This window comes from Aythya ferina (assembly GCF_964211825.1).
Source record: "Aythya ferina genome assembly, chromosome: 1".
In the NCBI taxonomy this organism is placed as follows: Eukaryota; Metazoa; Chordata; class Aves; order Anseriformes; family Anatidae; genus Aythya; species Aythya ferina.
Window position 1 is genome coordinate 161999260 of NC_140296.1, and position 15204 is coordinate 162014463.

Consider the following 15204-nt stretch of genomic DNA (forward strand, 5'->3'; position numbering starts at 1 on the left):
ATAAATGGCACCATTACTTTTATTTAGGTTTCTGTCCCATTTGTCCAGACTTGAATCTTGCTGCTTATTCTTGAACAAGGACCTCCACATTTGCTATCAGCAAAAATGTGCTGTGGGCAATACAGTGCTCAGGCAAACCCAAACCGCCTGTATCACTTCTGCAGCACAGTCAAGTAGGAAGGACTGAAAGTTGCAGGGCAAGAGCACAGGACCTTGAAAGTGAAAAAGTAGTTGAAAAGCAAAGGTTAGTTTCTGTCACTAACTGAAGTGAGACAAAGGAGAGGGAAGAATCTCCTCCTATAGATTTTTATTCTTGGCTGACATGTTCCTCCTTAACTGTTAACATTTCTTCATTGTTTCTGATTCCTCAGAAGTGAAGGAGCCTTTCCAGGAAACCAATTTTATGTCAGCAAAAACATTTTTGAGTGCTTTAGAAGCACTGCTAAGTAATGGTCACCAACAAACATTTATCTATGATTTTCTTATAAATTCTGCTGTTGAGAGTGGGACTTGGTATCTTCCTGGAAATATGCACTATTTTTCTCAGACTGTCTTCTTGGAACAAATAAAGGAACTGTCAGAAAATATGAAGTAGTGTGCAAATAACTTTTTAATTAGTTTTCCAGCTGGTTGACATGGGCTTGCTTTTAATTATATCATCCAGCATCTGTTAGATGTCATTGTAATTTTGTTATTGAAAAAATGAGATGTAAGTTGTTTGTACTTTGAATGCAACAGACAGAATATGATGGACAGAGTTAAGGTAGCCTTCAGATACATCTTTGATACTGACTTTACAAGCTACTTTTACAGAAAAGGATGCAATTCCTCATCATAGCTCATTCACCATTGTCATGTTTGTTGCTGGCTCAGAGGTGAATAGTGCTGGCTCATGGAGGTGCACGAGACGTGCACCAATGCTCTAAGTCTCACAGGTTTCTAGGGGCTGGGGACCTGGCTGCAGAAGATGGCTGACAGAGAGGTCCCATTTCACCACGTATGTTAAGGAATATCTTCCCCACTCCTTCATGGAACCCCCACTGTCCCCTTTCAGGCTCTTCTTGAAGGTTTATTTCATCTGTTTAGTCTTACAATTAAGCCTTACAATTAGGCCTTGCCATCTTTCCCCAGTCCAGTTTTCCCCTGTCAACAGTGTATTCATTTGAAATTGTATAGAAATTAACACAATGCTTCTGTCTTGATCTAACTTTCATAAATACTATAGTTTTTTTTTTGTTTTGTTTTGTTTTTTACTTTTGTTTGTATTTCTTTTATTCTGCTGTGAGATCTAATTCAGGGGTTGCTAGCTTCTCTGTGGTGTGGATTGTTCTTTCTTGCAAACAAAACATTACTACTTGCTGCACGGTATCTTCAATGTTTCTGTGTGTAAGTGGTAGTGCAGGACATTCCAACAATAATGAAGGATTGGCTGAGAATGGGTGGTTACTCTGAAAACATCTCACAGTGAATGTGTATAGGACTAGGACCACATCAAATCTGAGCTCAGAATGTATGGTCTTCATGATAATGCCTTATTGTTATTGAGATAGATGTCTTAGGAAGTGGAAACTTCTCTGACAATTGTGGTTTCATAGTAGTAATTTTTTTTTTTTGTGTGTGTGTTATTATTTTCCAGGTGTCCTTTCAGAGCCAATGAGTTCTCCAGTGCAAGAGGCAGATGTTTCACCTTACACACAGTACAACAGTGTGCCATTTCCCCAAGTTCAGCCTCAGATTTCATCACCACCTTATTACTCCAACCTGGGCTTCTACCCTCCACAGCATGATGAATGGTATTCCCCTGGGATGTATGAGCTCCGAAGAATTCCCTCAGAGACCTTTTACACAAGGGAGACAGAGATAATGGATATCCCTGCAGCCAAAAAGCCTAGAATGGGCCACTCCACAGGAAGAGTGAAAGGAGAAGAGCTCTGCGTGGTCTGTGGTGACAAAGCCTCTGGGTACCACTACAATGCTCTTACTTGTGAAGGATGCAAAGGTAGGATGAAATCAATTATAGAATACTATTCCAGTATTAAGTATAGCAGTATCAGATTTTCTTATTCTTATTTTTTAATTTCTTTATATTTTTATCCAAGTCATTAAGTAGTGTAGAGATCTCCATTTGGATATGTTGTGCATTATTCTGTATTTTTCCTATGACAAACTGCCAGCATCCTCCACCGTTGTCCTGTGAATACAGAAAACAGTTGGCCAACCTATGTCTCTCAAGCCATCATTATTAGTTCTCTGTAAGCTTAAGAGTGACTTCCATGCGGAGAGCTCTGATGTCTTGGTGGCTGTTGATCTTGCGCTGTGCCTGTGGAAGGAGCCAAACAAAATGGAGGCCCCTTGGGATCTACCTCAGTGCTAGATTGCCCTGAAAATCAACTGCGACCCCAGCCCAAGTGCCTCCTGTAGTGTGTATTGAAGTGAAAGCTGTCAGGTCTCATCTGCAAAATGTCCCCAGAGAACCTCTTTCCCTCAGCTCCCAATGCGTATGGAGTGCATCCTCAGGTCTGTGAAATGAAAGGGCCTTTCCAATTCTAGATTTATTTCTAGGGACAGCCATTATTTGTAGGGAGGGAACTTTTTCAGGTTGTATTCATAGCATAAAAATCTTCCTTCCTAGGAGAACAGTGTTCACAAATTGGTGTCAGGATAAAAGGGGATACAGAAAATGATTGGCATTACTGGAAACATTATTGCTAGATGTTTTATCGGAAAGGAACAAAAAAGATAGGCTGATGGGATAACTATGATGGGATACCTATACCTATACCATGGGACTGATGTACACTATAGGAAGAAAAATAATGCCCCAGTTTTTCATTCTGTTCTGTGAATAAGTATTTCACTATGGTTTCCGTTCTGCAGATAAGGGCTAAAAGCTCAGACATTGCAGAAGTACTGAAATATGTGGCTGCTAATCTTAGCGTGGAGCTCATTGTCATGGAGGGTGGACTTTGAACTAATTTTGGGCTTTGCTTTACCTATTGTGGATTCATTTCTGAGTGCAAAACAGACCAAAATGTTCAAACACTCTAAACATAAGTACAATCAAGGGTCATAAAGCTTATCTCAATAATACCAGTAAATACGAGATTTCTTTCTTTCTGCTGCCTGTGTGAATTGTCTCAGTCAAAAAATATAAATTAATTCATACTAATTGTCATTATAAACCCAATTAAACTCAGTTTTAATGTAAAGGTTCCAATTCATGTTATTCTGTTAGTAAGCTACTCCTACTGTTTATTAACTTGATTATGAAATGACTTAATTTTTGCAAAGACTAACAATTAAAAAATGTGGAACGTTTAAAGAATGTCTTTAGGAGCGAGGTTAGAATCACTGGGTAAATACACAGACTAAAATCTAAGGCAGAAGGAAATATGTGTCCACCTCTCTACCGATTCAGTTTGAATCACTCTATATAACCATAATTTTACTGCTTTATGGGGATCATTTATTTTATGTTTTCACTCCATTTCATGACTGCAACATCAATTAGAAGGAATAGTACCCTTGATCAAACATAGTAAAAGTTGAATTATTTAAAGATAATGCATTCAGTTTCTACAATAAACTTCACAGGTGGTTAAAGTAACAGCTGATTCAGTAAAAAGATGTGCTGAGGACAGTGATTCTGTTTGACGAGGTGAAGATGATACTGCCTTTTCTAGACCTCTGATCATTCTTGTGCATCTGTGGAATTTTTCACATTGCTATATATTACCTCAAGACACAGTGCATAAATGGGGCTCAGTAAGCTAGTTGAGCTCTTATCAGGCATCCAAGCATGAGATTAACTCCTTTTCAGCAACAAGACTGTTAATTCATGTTTGATGTGATTCAGAATAATACACAGATTCCTTTTTGCAGGACTGGTGCCTACCCTGCAGTATCCTTGCTCCATTGATGCTGTGGATGCTCTGATTCAAAGGGGTAGACTTAGCATGCATGGAATTTAATCCTCTGTGATGAATATATTTTGTTTTGTTTTTCTTATTTCTTTCTTGGATAATGCATTCAGCATCACCCTCCATTCTTCATTCTTCCTTCTTGGGCAGAGCAATATTAAGATCTTATTTATCTTCCCTCATGAGAACAGCAATCTAAAGACATGGACAGAAATATACACACACATATATGTATATATCTATAAATACATTATCAGCCATTAACAAATAAATATGAACCATTTCATTAATATTTTACAAATTAAACAGAACATTTGCTCTCAGAGGATAGTTGCCTGTGGTACTAAAAAAAAAAAAAAAAGGAAAAGGTTCCTCTCACCTCTAATGCTGCCTCGATCTGCAATAATAGTATCATCGTTGTTGTCCATAAAGGACCATTCATGGGCAATATTACAGAATAAGGACCATCATATTCATATTATGCTTTAAAGCCTGCTGCTGTAGAGGTCATTTCTGAGACAGTCTTTGCAGATAGACATCAAAGACTTTTTTTTTTTTTTTTTTTTTGTATAACCTTAGTCTGAATAATGGCACTGGGTTTTAAGGGCCATTTTGAGATGCTACAGAACAAGTGTGATATAGCGTTGCGCTTGTTCAATAGAGACACTGAATGTGTTCTGCTGAGAGTACAGCTGGTTGTGAATTCCCTCTACAGAGAGCAGAGGTAAGAGTTTAGGCAGTCTTCAAACCATTGCTGATAATGCTTGATGTCTCTTACACCAGAATGAGCATGCTTTCTGTGAAGAGTGGTGCTACATTAATCTTTTCTTCGTGTTGGCATCCACCACGTGAGGATAGGTGGAAGGAATGCTGTTGTGATAGTCTGATAGAGTGGAGCAAGTGCTTTGTTAGCAACAGTGAACTTCAAAAACTTTTAAATTGAGATCCCCAAAACAGTTAGACACCAGGATGGCAAACTGAGATATTTACAAAGCTTTCATCTACATTTTTAACAGCTGTCTTCCTTCAATGTTCATCATTTCCATAAGAAAATCAGCATCAGTAATATTGGAGCAACTCTAGGCATAATTAATCATATTCATGACTAGCTAAGAGAACAAAGCAAAATCAACATTTCCAGCCAAATGGTTTTTGTAATTTGGTAAGATCAGATAAAAGTTAGATGGTGCCAGAAAAACCTTCACCTTTTGGGGCTGCCCCTTCATTATCCTAACAGATGCCATTTCTGATTTATCTCCAATTTTATTTTTTTTTTTAACTTCCCCTGGTATAGATGGTCACACATAAAATATTTCAAACAGTTTAAGTTATTTTGTAATTTTTAGTAAAGAACATTTATTACATTTTTTTACTCATACCTAAAAACTAATTTAAAAATCAATTATGAAGTCTGTTCAAGAAGACCATGGTTTAAGAGTCACTTCATGATAAAACTGAAGTGAGAGTAGGGTTAAAACTACTTTTTTTTCTTTTTTGGATGAAAAAAAATATATATTTCATTTCTCATTTCACTTTTCCAAAAACCTTGTTTTAAAGACCAAATATTTGACCACATGAATCCTATTGGCTCCTATCATGTTGCATCCCTATTTTTTGCATTCTTTCACATTCTTTTGTGTTTTTTAAACGTTCATTTACTAAAGCTCTTTTTCTTTGTCCCCCCATGAAAAAGCAAACACACACCTTGTGGAGAGGGTGAGTGATAAATTGCACTAAGAATGTCAAAGATATTTGAGTAGAGGTTTTTAATATTTACTACTAATTAATATTTTTCACAAATTACAGGATTTAATTTAACAAATAATTGCCTTTAACTGACACTGAGAACCTACAGCTTAAATCCAGGCCTTTATCTCTCTTGCCTGAGCAGTAAATGGTAATGTATTAAACACCACGTGAATGATGAATAAAAATAATGCCTAGGGCTGCAGAAGGTTCTAAGCAATCTGCATTTCAAAGGAGACTGGTGCCAGTCAAGTATATTTATCTGAAAATAAGCCAATAAAACAGTATGAAAGAGATTTCAAGCAGGAAATAAAGCAGATTCAGAGAAATGCCAGATTTTTTTTTTGTGACCCGATAGTGGAATTGTTTTAGTGGTAGCCACACACTGGTGCTTGAAAGAGATAATACAACTATAATAACTTGGGCCAAAGTTGGGAAATTGTCATCTGACAATGGCAAAATCATCATGTCTTCTACCACGTTATCTCACCCAGATTCAACAGGATGTTTTCCCAGGTCAACACATTCCGAAAACAAGCAAACAAGTCCTTCAATGGACAAAAATTCAGATTCACATCTGAGTGTGGGGGACTGTGTTATCTGGTGCCTCTCCTACTGCATGAAAGTACCAGGTTGGAAAACAATTGTGTTTTTATTGTGCCAGCCAGTCACAAGGAGAAAGCAAAAGTTTTGTGAATAGTTTTGGTTAATGTAAATTTACACAGAATTCTACTTTGAAATGCACTATAAATAAGTGATGTGCCAGCAAAAGCTCCCAGGAGTCTATCTCAAAAGCCTGCCCGCGGGTGAGAAGGAGAACAGAGCTTCCCACCTGTGCCAGAGAGAGTTAATTTCATCTGCAGCTGAAGCTAATAGTTTCTGCCACATGAAGGATAGCATAAAAGATTGTGATGGCACAGTGAATCCCACTAAAAATTCAGGAAACATTCAAGTCATGATTGGCAGCAATGACTCTGTTTTGTGATGAATTTTATTGTATTAAATTTCGTATCTGGAGCATTGCACATTTTGCCCATGGTTCTTCTCTCTGAGATGTGCTAGGCAGCAGCCAAATAGTAGATTTCTACAGACTGAGTCAAGGTCCTGTAGACTTCTGGGATCAGTTGTGGTTTGCAGTTACCACTGTGCAACTTTGCAGTGAATCCAGTAATGATACCAGTTCAGCTGCTTGTGTAGTTGAAATTATGTGACTGCTTAGCTCATCAGGTGGAAAATATTTAGTGAAAGAGGCTGGAGTATCTTGTACACAGAGTAGGAGGCCACATGTACACTAAACCTGGGGGTAGGCAAGCAGACCAGTACTTGGTCCAAGTATTTACAGGGGCTGAGGGAAGTGTAGATAGTTACACAGCTCTCTTCCTGTGCATTCTGTACCTCAAGGGACTTAACAGGCTCATATTTTTTTCACCAACTATTTGTATGGCATCACCACTACAGCTGTAGTGCTGGTGCTCAATCTGCTCCAGGCAGGTTTCAGATTTAAGTCTGAATTTTCTCAAGGCTGACGGTTCCAGGGCCTTACTTGGTGCTAATTCCTAATGTATGGACATGCAATCTATCACACTCACCTGTTAAATTATACAACTTTGATACTATTCTCAAAGCAAACAGCAAAAATGTAGTCACCTAGGCACTGAAGAAACTAGCAGTGCAGCAGAACTTTTGTCATTCAGAAAACCCAGATGGAGGTGCTCATCGATTTATTACAGTACTGTTTTGAGTGTTTTCTTTTACCTATGTCACTGTTGTATTGTGCAGGGTTCTTCAGAAGAAGCATCACAAAAAATGCAGTATACAAGTGTAAAAATGGAGGCAACTGCGAGATGGACATGTATATGAGGAGAAAATGCCAGGAGTGCCGTCTAAGGAAATGCAAGCAAATGGGCATGTTGGCTGAATGTATGTATACAGGTATTTGCATCATATAGCCAGAGTGTGCAGAGAACACATCAAATACTGTATTTGTTTAATCAATATGGTCTTAATATTAAGTCTATAAAAGATACAGTCTAGCCAGTAGAAGGTGCATTAAAGATAATGCTGAAACTGTGCATCAAATCCTATTGAAATAGGCAAACACATTTGCTTCACTACTCTTTCTGGGCCTCTCCCTGTCAAGTTCTTGCTAGTCCAAATGCTGGTATTCAAACAACATTGTTTTTTTCAGAAAAGAGGAAGACTGCCATTAACAGGAAGTTTCTGTGGGCTTGCCAAGTGTATGTTCCCAGACCTCACCCAGCAATCACGCAAAGCCTTCTGAAGGCTAGCCCTTTTTTATAGTCTCATTAGCTTTTTGTGTGGTGCTATGTATTTTCCTGCCTTGAATATAGACACATAGGTAGAACTGGGTCCAGAAATGAGGCCGATGGACTTTAATAATGTTTCATATTAAAGTGAATATTCAGGCTGATAGCTTATAAACTTCACTGAGCAACTTTGAACAACAGGGATATTGGAGTGCAACTTTAAAAATGTTTAAAACATTTAGAGTAAAATGTTTTTTCAGGCTGGCTTCTGAAAACGGTCTGTAAACATCTGCTCTGCCTTTCATGAACAGGGCTACAATTTATTTTTCTTGACGGCTCCAATCACTTCAGCATACACGTATGTGTGAAACCAATTTGGGTTCATACAGGAAATTAATCTACTTGGAATTTTTAATATACTTCTATCCCTCAATCTGATCAGAAGATGCTATATTAACTGTTGGTTTTGTAAGAAACAATAAGCTCCATCAATATTTGGAACACACTGCCAGCATAATGTAATTAATCTTTCATTCTGCAAATTGAACAGGCTACAAAGATCCTGAGATATGACATATTCTCGCGCAGTATGTAAATATATGAACACACACCACCACTGTGATGACAGCATGCAGTGGGTCCCTCAGTGTCAGAGGAGAATGAGTACCCCGTGATGCTGATCCCAGATCCATTGTTCCAATATTTGGAGGGTTCAAAAATAGCCTCAGTGACTTAGTATGACAAAAAGCAAGTGATCACTGAAAAAAATAGGTCAGCGTAAATAATACTGAGTAGGCACACATGAAACTTTTAAACTGGCTGATCATTTTCACAAATTGGCACACATGAAATAAAAGCCAATGAGTGCCACTGCTATTTGACTCTCTCTCTGCAATGGAAACTCTGGGTATCTTGTGTCGCTCATGACTTAAACATGTGTGCTCTAATGTACTGCAATGAGGATGTTCTGCAAAGTACTATTCAATGGCTGTGTGTTGTATAATTGCTTTTAGTTCAAGGCAATCCAGGACAGTAAAACACAAAGCGTCTAGCAGTATAGAGCATTTATTTGAAAAAAAAGTGACTAGGAAATAAAAGGCTACCTTGAACTTTGTTTCACTTACTCATTTTGTAGGATCGTAATTACAAGCACTGTGGATTCTTTTTTTCCTCTGAACAAGGAGGTAAAGTCTTATAAACATTTATGGTATGTCTACTCAATAATCCTACTCCTGCCCTTTATACACAAAAGATCAAAATTACTAACCATCAGGTTTGGTTGTTTGCTGTGGTTTTGCTATAAACTGCAAGTTTCTTGTGCGAAATGTCTACCTAGGGAAGACACAGGTTATGCCACTCTTCCTGGAACTTGATAACCATTTAATACTCGTGGAAATCCAGCAAGGTCTGAGGTAAAAAGTAAAGTCCTGTTTCTCACATGAGTTTTCCAGTTAACATAAGTGGAGTCAGAATAAGATGTCAATGTACAACTCAGTAGCAGGAAGCATAACAAAATCTACTCTTACTGCTTAAGGCAAAAGTAAACCACATTTTTCCTAGGAAGGATAGTAGGCTGTATCCTAAGTTGGTGGAAAATGGTACAAGCCCATTAATACCACCGAAGTATCCATCAAATAATATCATTTAGAAAACGAAATCTATGATGCTGGGCAGCAGCACAAATTACATGGCTCAATACCAATTATCTCCACCATTCCTATTCCTCCCTTTCAAGGTATTATTTGAAGGTCTTATATGAATCATGTAAATTTCCTTTTTTCTCAGCAGTTCAGGTAGGTTATTTTATATAGTGCTTAAACAGGAAATTAAAAACATTCACAACGAAATTCACTGTTTTCATGGTATCTTCCTCTACCATCATATACTCACTGAATGAGCCTCTTTTCCTGCTCTGCATTTTCAGAGGTGAAGAATGGGAAGGATACTTGAAAGAAGCTCTTTTTTTTTTTTTTTTTTAAAAAAAAAAAAAAAAAAAAAAAAAGTCCTGTGCTGATAGGTTTATTTTTAGATGAATACTTTGCTGTTTACTCTTTCATTTGTGCTTTCTGGCTGTCTTCCACAGGTTGTTTAGGGTACGTATTGTCCCTTTCTTTTGTTAGCACAGGCAAATTGCTAGTTTTTATGACATCCACATAAGGATGCTCCTTGGTTCAAGGGACTGAAATGTATTCTAGAACAAAAAAAATAATACATAAATGCAAATATCTTTTCAGTACGGCAAATTAAACTTTAGAGTAAAACCATGGCTTTATTCAGTCCTCTAAGACAAAGGGATGCAAAATATCAAGACACTTTAAACATTAAACATTAACATTTTAAATTAATACATTTTTTCAGGTACATTTGCCAGTCTGAGTTACTTATGAGCCAAAATTTTCAGCTGTTGGTCTATCCATATAATGACACTCCAATGGCTAAAGCCTGTGAGTCGTCTTCTAGGAGGACTTTGCAAAGAATCTGCACTATAGCCACAGTAATGCTTAAAGATTATTGAAAATATCCACTGCCCTTTGTGTAAGAACAGCAGCACCTCAACTACTCTTTTGGATCGGATCACAAGCACACTTTTAATGACAGTCTTCTAATTGTCCCTGTTTACTGTGCATTGGTTCTGGTTTTAGAGCACAAGGAAGGGCTTCATTCTAGATGAAACAAAACGAAAAACATACTCCATCACACTTCCATCACACTCTGTCTGTAACACCATATTAGAGCTGGTCCAAAAACAAGCTCCCTGACATTCACACTGTGTGAATGCTGAGTCACTAGCACCAACTGATTTGCTCTGTAGATGGGCTCCTATTGGGCTCGACTACTCATTAGTGTATAGTTGTATAACTCATTAGGTTCATATCCAAAGATAATGACATGTTCAGGAAATATTCTGTACAGGTAAGTAGATTTGTTAGTGTAAAGGGCATTCATGAGCATGTTCATGTAGTTAGTCAGTGCCTAAAGCATATATAAATGCAAAAAATACCTATTGTATTGTGTGTTCTAGGTCTGTTAACAGAAATACAATGCAAGTCAAAAAGGCTACGGAAAAATGTGAAACAGCCCCCAGATCAAACGGTCAATGAAGATAATGAAGGACATGACATGAAACAAGTGACATCTACAACTAAAATGTATAGGGTAATAAAATTCTTGTAATAGTAGTGGCAATGTTTGAGATAAATGTGGCTTTTACAGTGAATAAGTTCTCATAAATTCTATGGAGCTATCTGCTTAAATTAAAAATCCATCTCTCACCCATGTCAAGGAGATACCTTGCATATAGAAGTAGTTTTGATATTTTTAGTCAAAACGCTGTACAGCATCCATAAAATATTTTTTTTCTGTGATATATCTCAGGTGTATATCATATATAGTGAGGAGTGATAGTGAAGTTTGAGCATACTGAGTTATTTGATAATTATTTCCTAATTTCTAAGAATAAACCACATAAATTCATGCTATTTAAAAGCCTTGCATGCTTCCCTGTGGACTTCTGTAGAAATCTGAAGTCTTGTGGTGGCAAGCAAATCTTATCTGCTTTAACTTGAAGTGTAACAAATATGTGTATATCTTTGCCTAATTCGCAAGATGGTAGATCATTTTTATTTAACTGCATTTCATGATGGGCTTTTTTTTTTTGCCAGTATAGGAGAAAGTAGAATTTACCCCAGAACAGCAGAACCTTCTTGATTACATCATGGATTCATACAGTAAACAACAAATACCTCAGGAGGTGTCAAAAAAGCTAGTAAGTACATTGATTGATTAATTATTGAGATGTGGATGAAAAAGCTGAGGATTAGGTAGACTATGGGTATAAGTTTACAGTTTAAACGTGCTGCAAGGGTGTCAAACTCTGCCATTTAGTTATTTGTTAGACCACATCTTTGTTTACTAAATTTAAATGCTAAGAAAAAGCTTTCTACTCTTTGAAAATACACTTTTATGCTCGAATGTAACTTTTGCTGATTGGAACTTTGTTTTTCCTTTATCAGTATAGGCAGTGATTTGAGTTAGACTTCCAAGCTTCCTTTCTTTAAAGCTACCAGACTGGGAGCTTGAAAGTCTTTCAGTTTAGTGAACCCAAACTCCCAACATCTTCCAGGTTTTTGTTTAATTCAATTTTCTTTCCTCTTCCTTATACCTTCTAGAATTACTGGTTTCCATTTAAAAATTTAACTTTTGATGCTAAGTTGGAAAAATGTTGGGAAATAGGCAGAAGAGAAAAAAACAAGGGGGGGTTTAAATAAGATTTTTACTGTTTTCTTTTCACAAAACTGTTGTGTTATTTCTTAAAAAGAAACAAACAAAAACCAACAAGCAAAACAAATGAACAAGATTATTTTCTAAGTTCTCAACTTTGAAAAATAAAAGGAAGACACTTGCAGGGGCTGTAACTAACTTGTGCAACTTATTTCCATGGGAGATTGAGGAGGTTAAAAATAAAGACAATTCAAAAAAGAAAGTAGACAAATTCATGGATAACAAGGCTTTTGGTTAAACATCATGGTTCACATATAACTTCTAGCTTAAGAAGTGCCTAAATCATTGACTGCTGGACATAGCATTGAAAATGTGACATGCTTCAGGGAAAGGACACTGTCTACTTCTATTTCTTACATCACCTTCCAAAATACCTGTTTTTGTCAACCATTTTTTTTTGCACAAACTGCAGGATTAGATAGACCTCTCACATGATCCACTCTAATAATTTTTGTATTTATGTTTTTAAATGTGAAGTGATGATGAATATTAACAGATTTTGTTTTGTCTGATTTTTAACAGTTACATGAGGAATTCAGTGCTGAAGGGAATTTTCTGATTTTAACAGAAATGGCTACCAGTCACGTTCAGGTTCTTGTGGAATTCACTAAAAAACTGCCAGGTATATCCAGTCTGCTGGGGCAAATTTTGTTACTGTGAGACTTAAATACCTTCAGTTGCCGTTTGATTATTTTATTTTGAATGCTGTATGAAAACACCACCTCCTCTGACACGTGTATTCTTCAGACACCGTCTAAAGAAAAGAAGATTTGTGCTCTGTGGTGAACATTTTGAATAATTCAAATTCTGTCACTCTGGGATGTGGCACTTTTTATCTATTGACAAGCAAAATGTTCAGAGAAGAGGTTAGGTCTCTAGAGACTTTTCATGTATCAGTGCAATGCCAAATAGTTTGCCTGTAAGTTACCACTAACATCCACCAGACTTGTGCTTTGCTGCCTTTCTAGAAAAGCCTTTAAGCCATAACATCCACTGAATTATGAGTCTTAAACAAGAACTTTGTCTTGTTGGAGACACCAGTACTTATAGACCTTGCATGGTGTGTTATGGACAAATACTGAAGACCTGAGTTGTTTATTTTTGTTATTGTTGTTATTGTTATTAAACCCCCAAGTGGATGTTACCTCATGAGTGAATGCTGGGCATAGTACAGGTTCCTTGTGAGACAAGTCCCAGCCCTCCTTCTCTGCCTGGAAGCTGTGTTTACAGGTGTTTTCTCATCAGCTTCAAGCCTTTGCCCACCCTCTGAAGCCAGTCTACTGCTACTGCAGCACTTGGAGCAGTGCTTCCAGCTCCTTTCTCTGCACTCAGCCTTGAAGCCACAGACCAAGCCACCCCTGCAAAAATTCTTCAGGCACTTTTTTTTTCAAGGAAGGTGCACTGTGATGCCTCACTGTAGGAAAATATTTTCCTGGTATTCCCATGATATTGACCATTTATTTGTGTATTATGAGCTTGCTTCAAAGGCCAGTACTGCAGCTGTAACTTTAATTTTATGCTAACTGGAATACCAGCTCTCAGGACATGAACAGAGTACAAATTAAGGAAAGGGGTACAGCAGTGTCAGCTGACAGATGCTAACACAGCTCCTTAATTGAACAAAAGGATTCAATGTGCTATGTGCTGCTCTGGTTGAATGCAATCACTGGTCAAGTTCATGATTATGTGTGCACATACACACCTGAGAGTGAGCAAAGCTATGAGCTAGAAATTTGATAGTGGTTTAGTAAGAGGGAAAAACCAAAACCAAAACAACAACAAAAAAACTACCAGATTTCTGCAATCCAAATGGCTTTATGGTGCAGAAAAGGCAAAGATCTTAAAGCCTCCACAAAGGCTCCCTGTCTGGCTTCTGGAGGTCGATTTTCAAAATCAGTTGCCAGTAGTGATAGGGAAGGTCCCCACTGAGTCTAATTCACCCAAACTTCAGTGGGGACTGAGCCTGTGTTATTTTATGGAATCTTGGTTTCAGTCTCTGCAGCATTTGTCAAGCCAGCCAACACCAGCATCAAGGTTACACAAATGTGTAGCACCTCCTGTGGAAGAAGTTCAGGACAAAAAGTACTTTTCTGTTGCTGTGGGAGTTTTCTGTTACTGCCTTACTTATCTATAATGTCTCCCCAGGCTTCCAAACCCTTGACCATGAAGATCAGATTGCTTTGCTGAAGGGCTCAGCTGTGGAAGCCATGTTCCTCCGTTCAGCTGAGATCTTCAGTAGGAAACTTCCTACAGGACATACTGTTCTTTTGGAAGAAAGAATTCGTAATAGTGGTGAGTATCTTGTTTACAAGGAAAAAAACAGAAGACACCATTGCAGTTCTGTGTTAGTATTTGACCTTGAAAAGTTAGTAAAATTGTTTACTAGCGTTGAAACAGGTTTATCTAAATGCTGTTCTTTATATTAACTAGAACAAATCTATTTCAGCTTTGAGTCTAAAGATCATAAGGTAAAGGTTTATTCATAAATACACTGCGAGCATTATGAATAATGCTATATCCAATAAAACCAGTGCAAGTCTCCAATGACAAGCATAAAAGAATGATGAACAAAATCCACCATTTCAAATTATTCACATAAAATATCATTATTTATATTATTATTATCATAATTGCTTGCAAATGCAATTACTGTAAGAAACAAAGAAAGAGAGAGAGAAGGAATGAGGGAAACAAATAAACAAGGAAAGAGAGCAAAGGCAGGCAGGCAGACAAGAAAGAAAAAAGAAAGAAAAAAAGAAAGGATTTTAGGATATTACTGTAGATATACTGTGGAATGTTACTGTAGAAGGAAAAAATCTATTCTTAGGGCCTATTTAGTAAAACTGAATCATAGTGCATAGAAGAAATACAAATATGGAATATTCTCAGTATATTTTCTGTTTCTTAAGGTCCTGCTTAAGGTGTAAGACTGGAAAATGATGAAAAGCCAAACTGGGCTTGGTATTTGTTCCTTAAAGCAGGCAAAGATG

General features: G+C 37.3%; 1 protein-coding gene across 5 annotated transcripts in view; it reads left to right on the plus strand.

Annotated features, from left to right (window-relative positions):
* Positions 1-15204, plus strand: part of NR1H4 (nuclear receptor subfamily 1 group H member 4) — a 41668-nt gene that overhangs the window by 16274 nt on the left and 10190 nt on the right. For 3 of the 5 annotated variants that reach the window (XM_084506063.1, XM_084506062.1, XM_084506065.1), the window contains 6 exons: positions 1637-1999; positions 7446-7598; positions 10956-11089; positions 11601-11699; positions 12737-12836; positions 14360-14506. In XM_084506063.1, coding sequence (XP_084362189.1) covers positions 1637-1999; positions 7446-7598; positions 10956-11089; positions 11601-11699; positions 12737-12836; positions 14360-14506 — 996 coding nt within the window. The remainder of the gene's footprint in view (positions 1-1636; positions 2000-7445; positions 7599-10955; positions 11090-11600; positions 11700-12736; positions 12837-14359; positions 14507-15204) is intronic. The other 2 variants (XM_084506064.1, XM_084506066.1) reach the window with 1 other exon arrangement.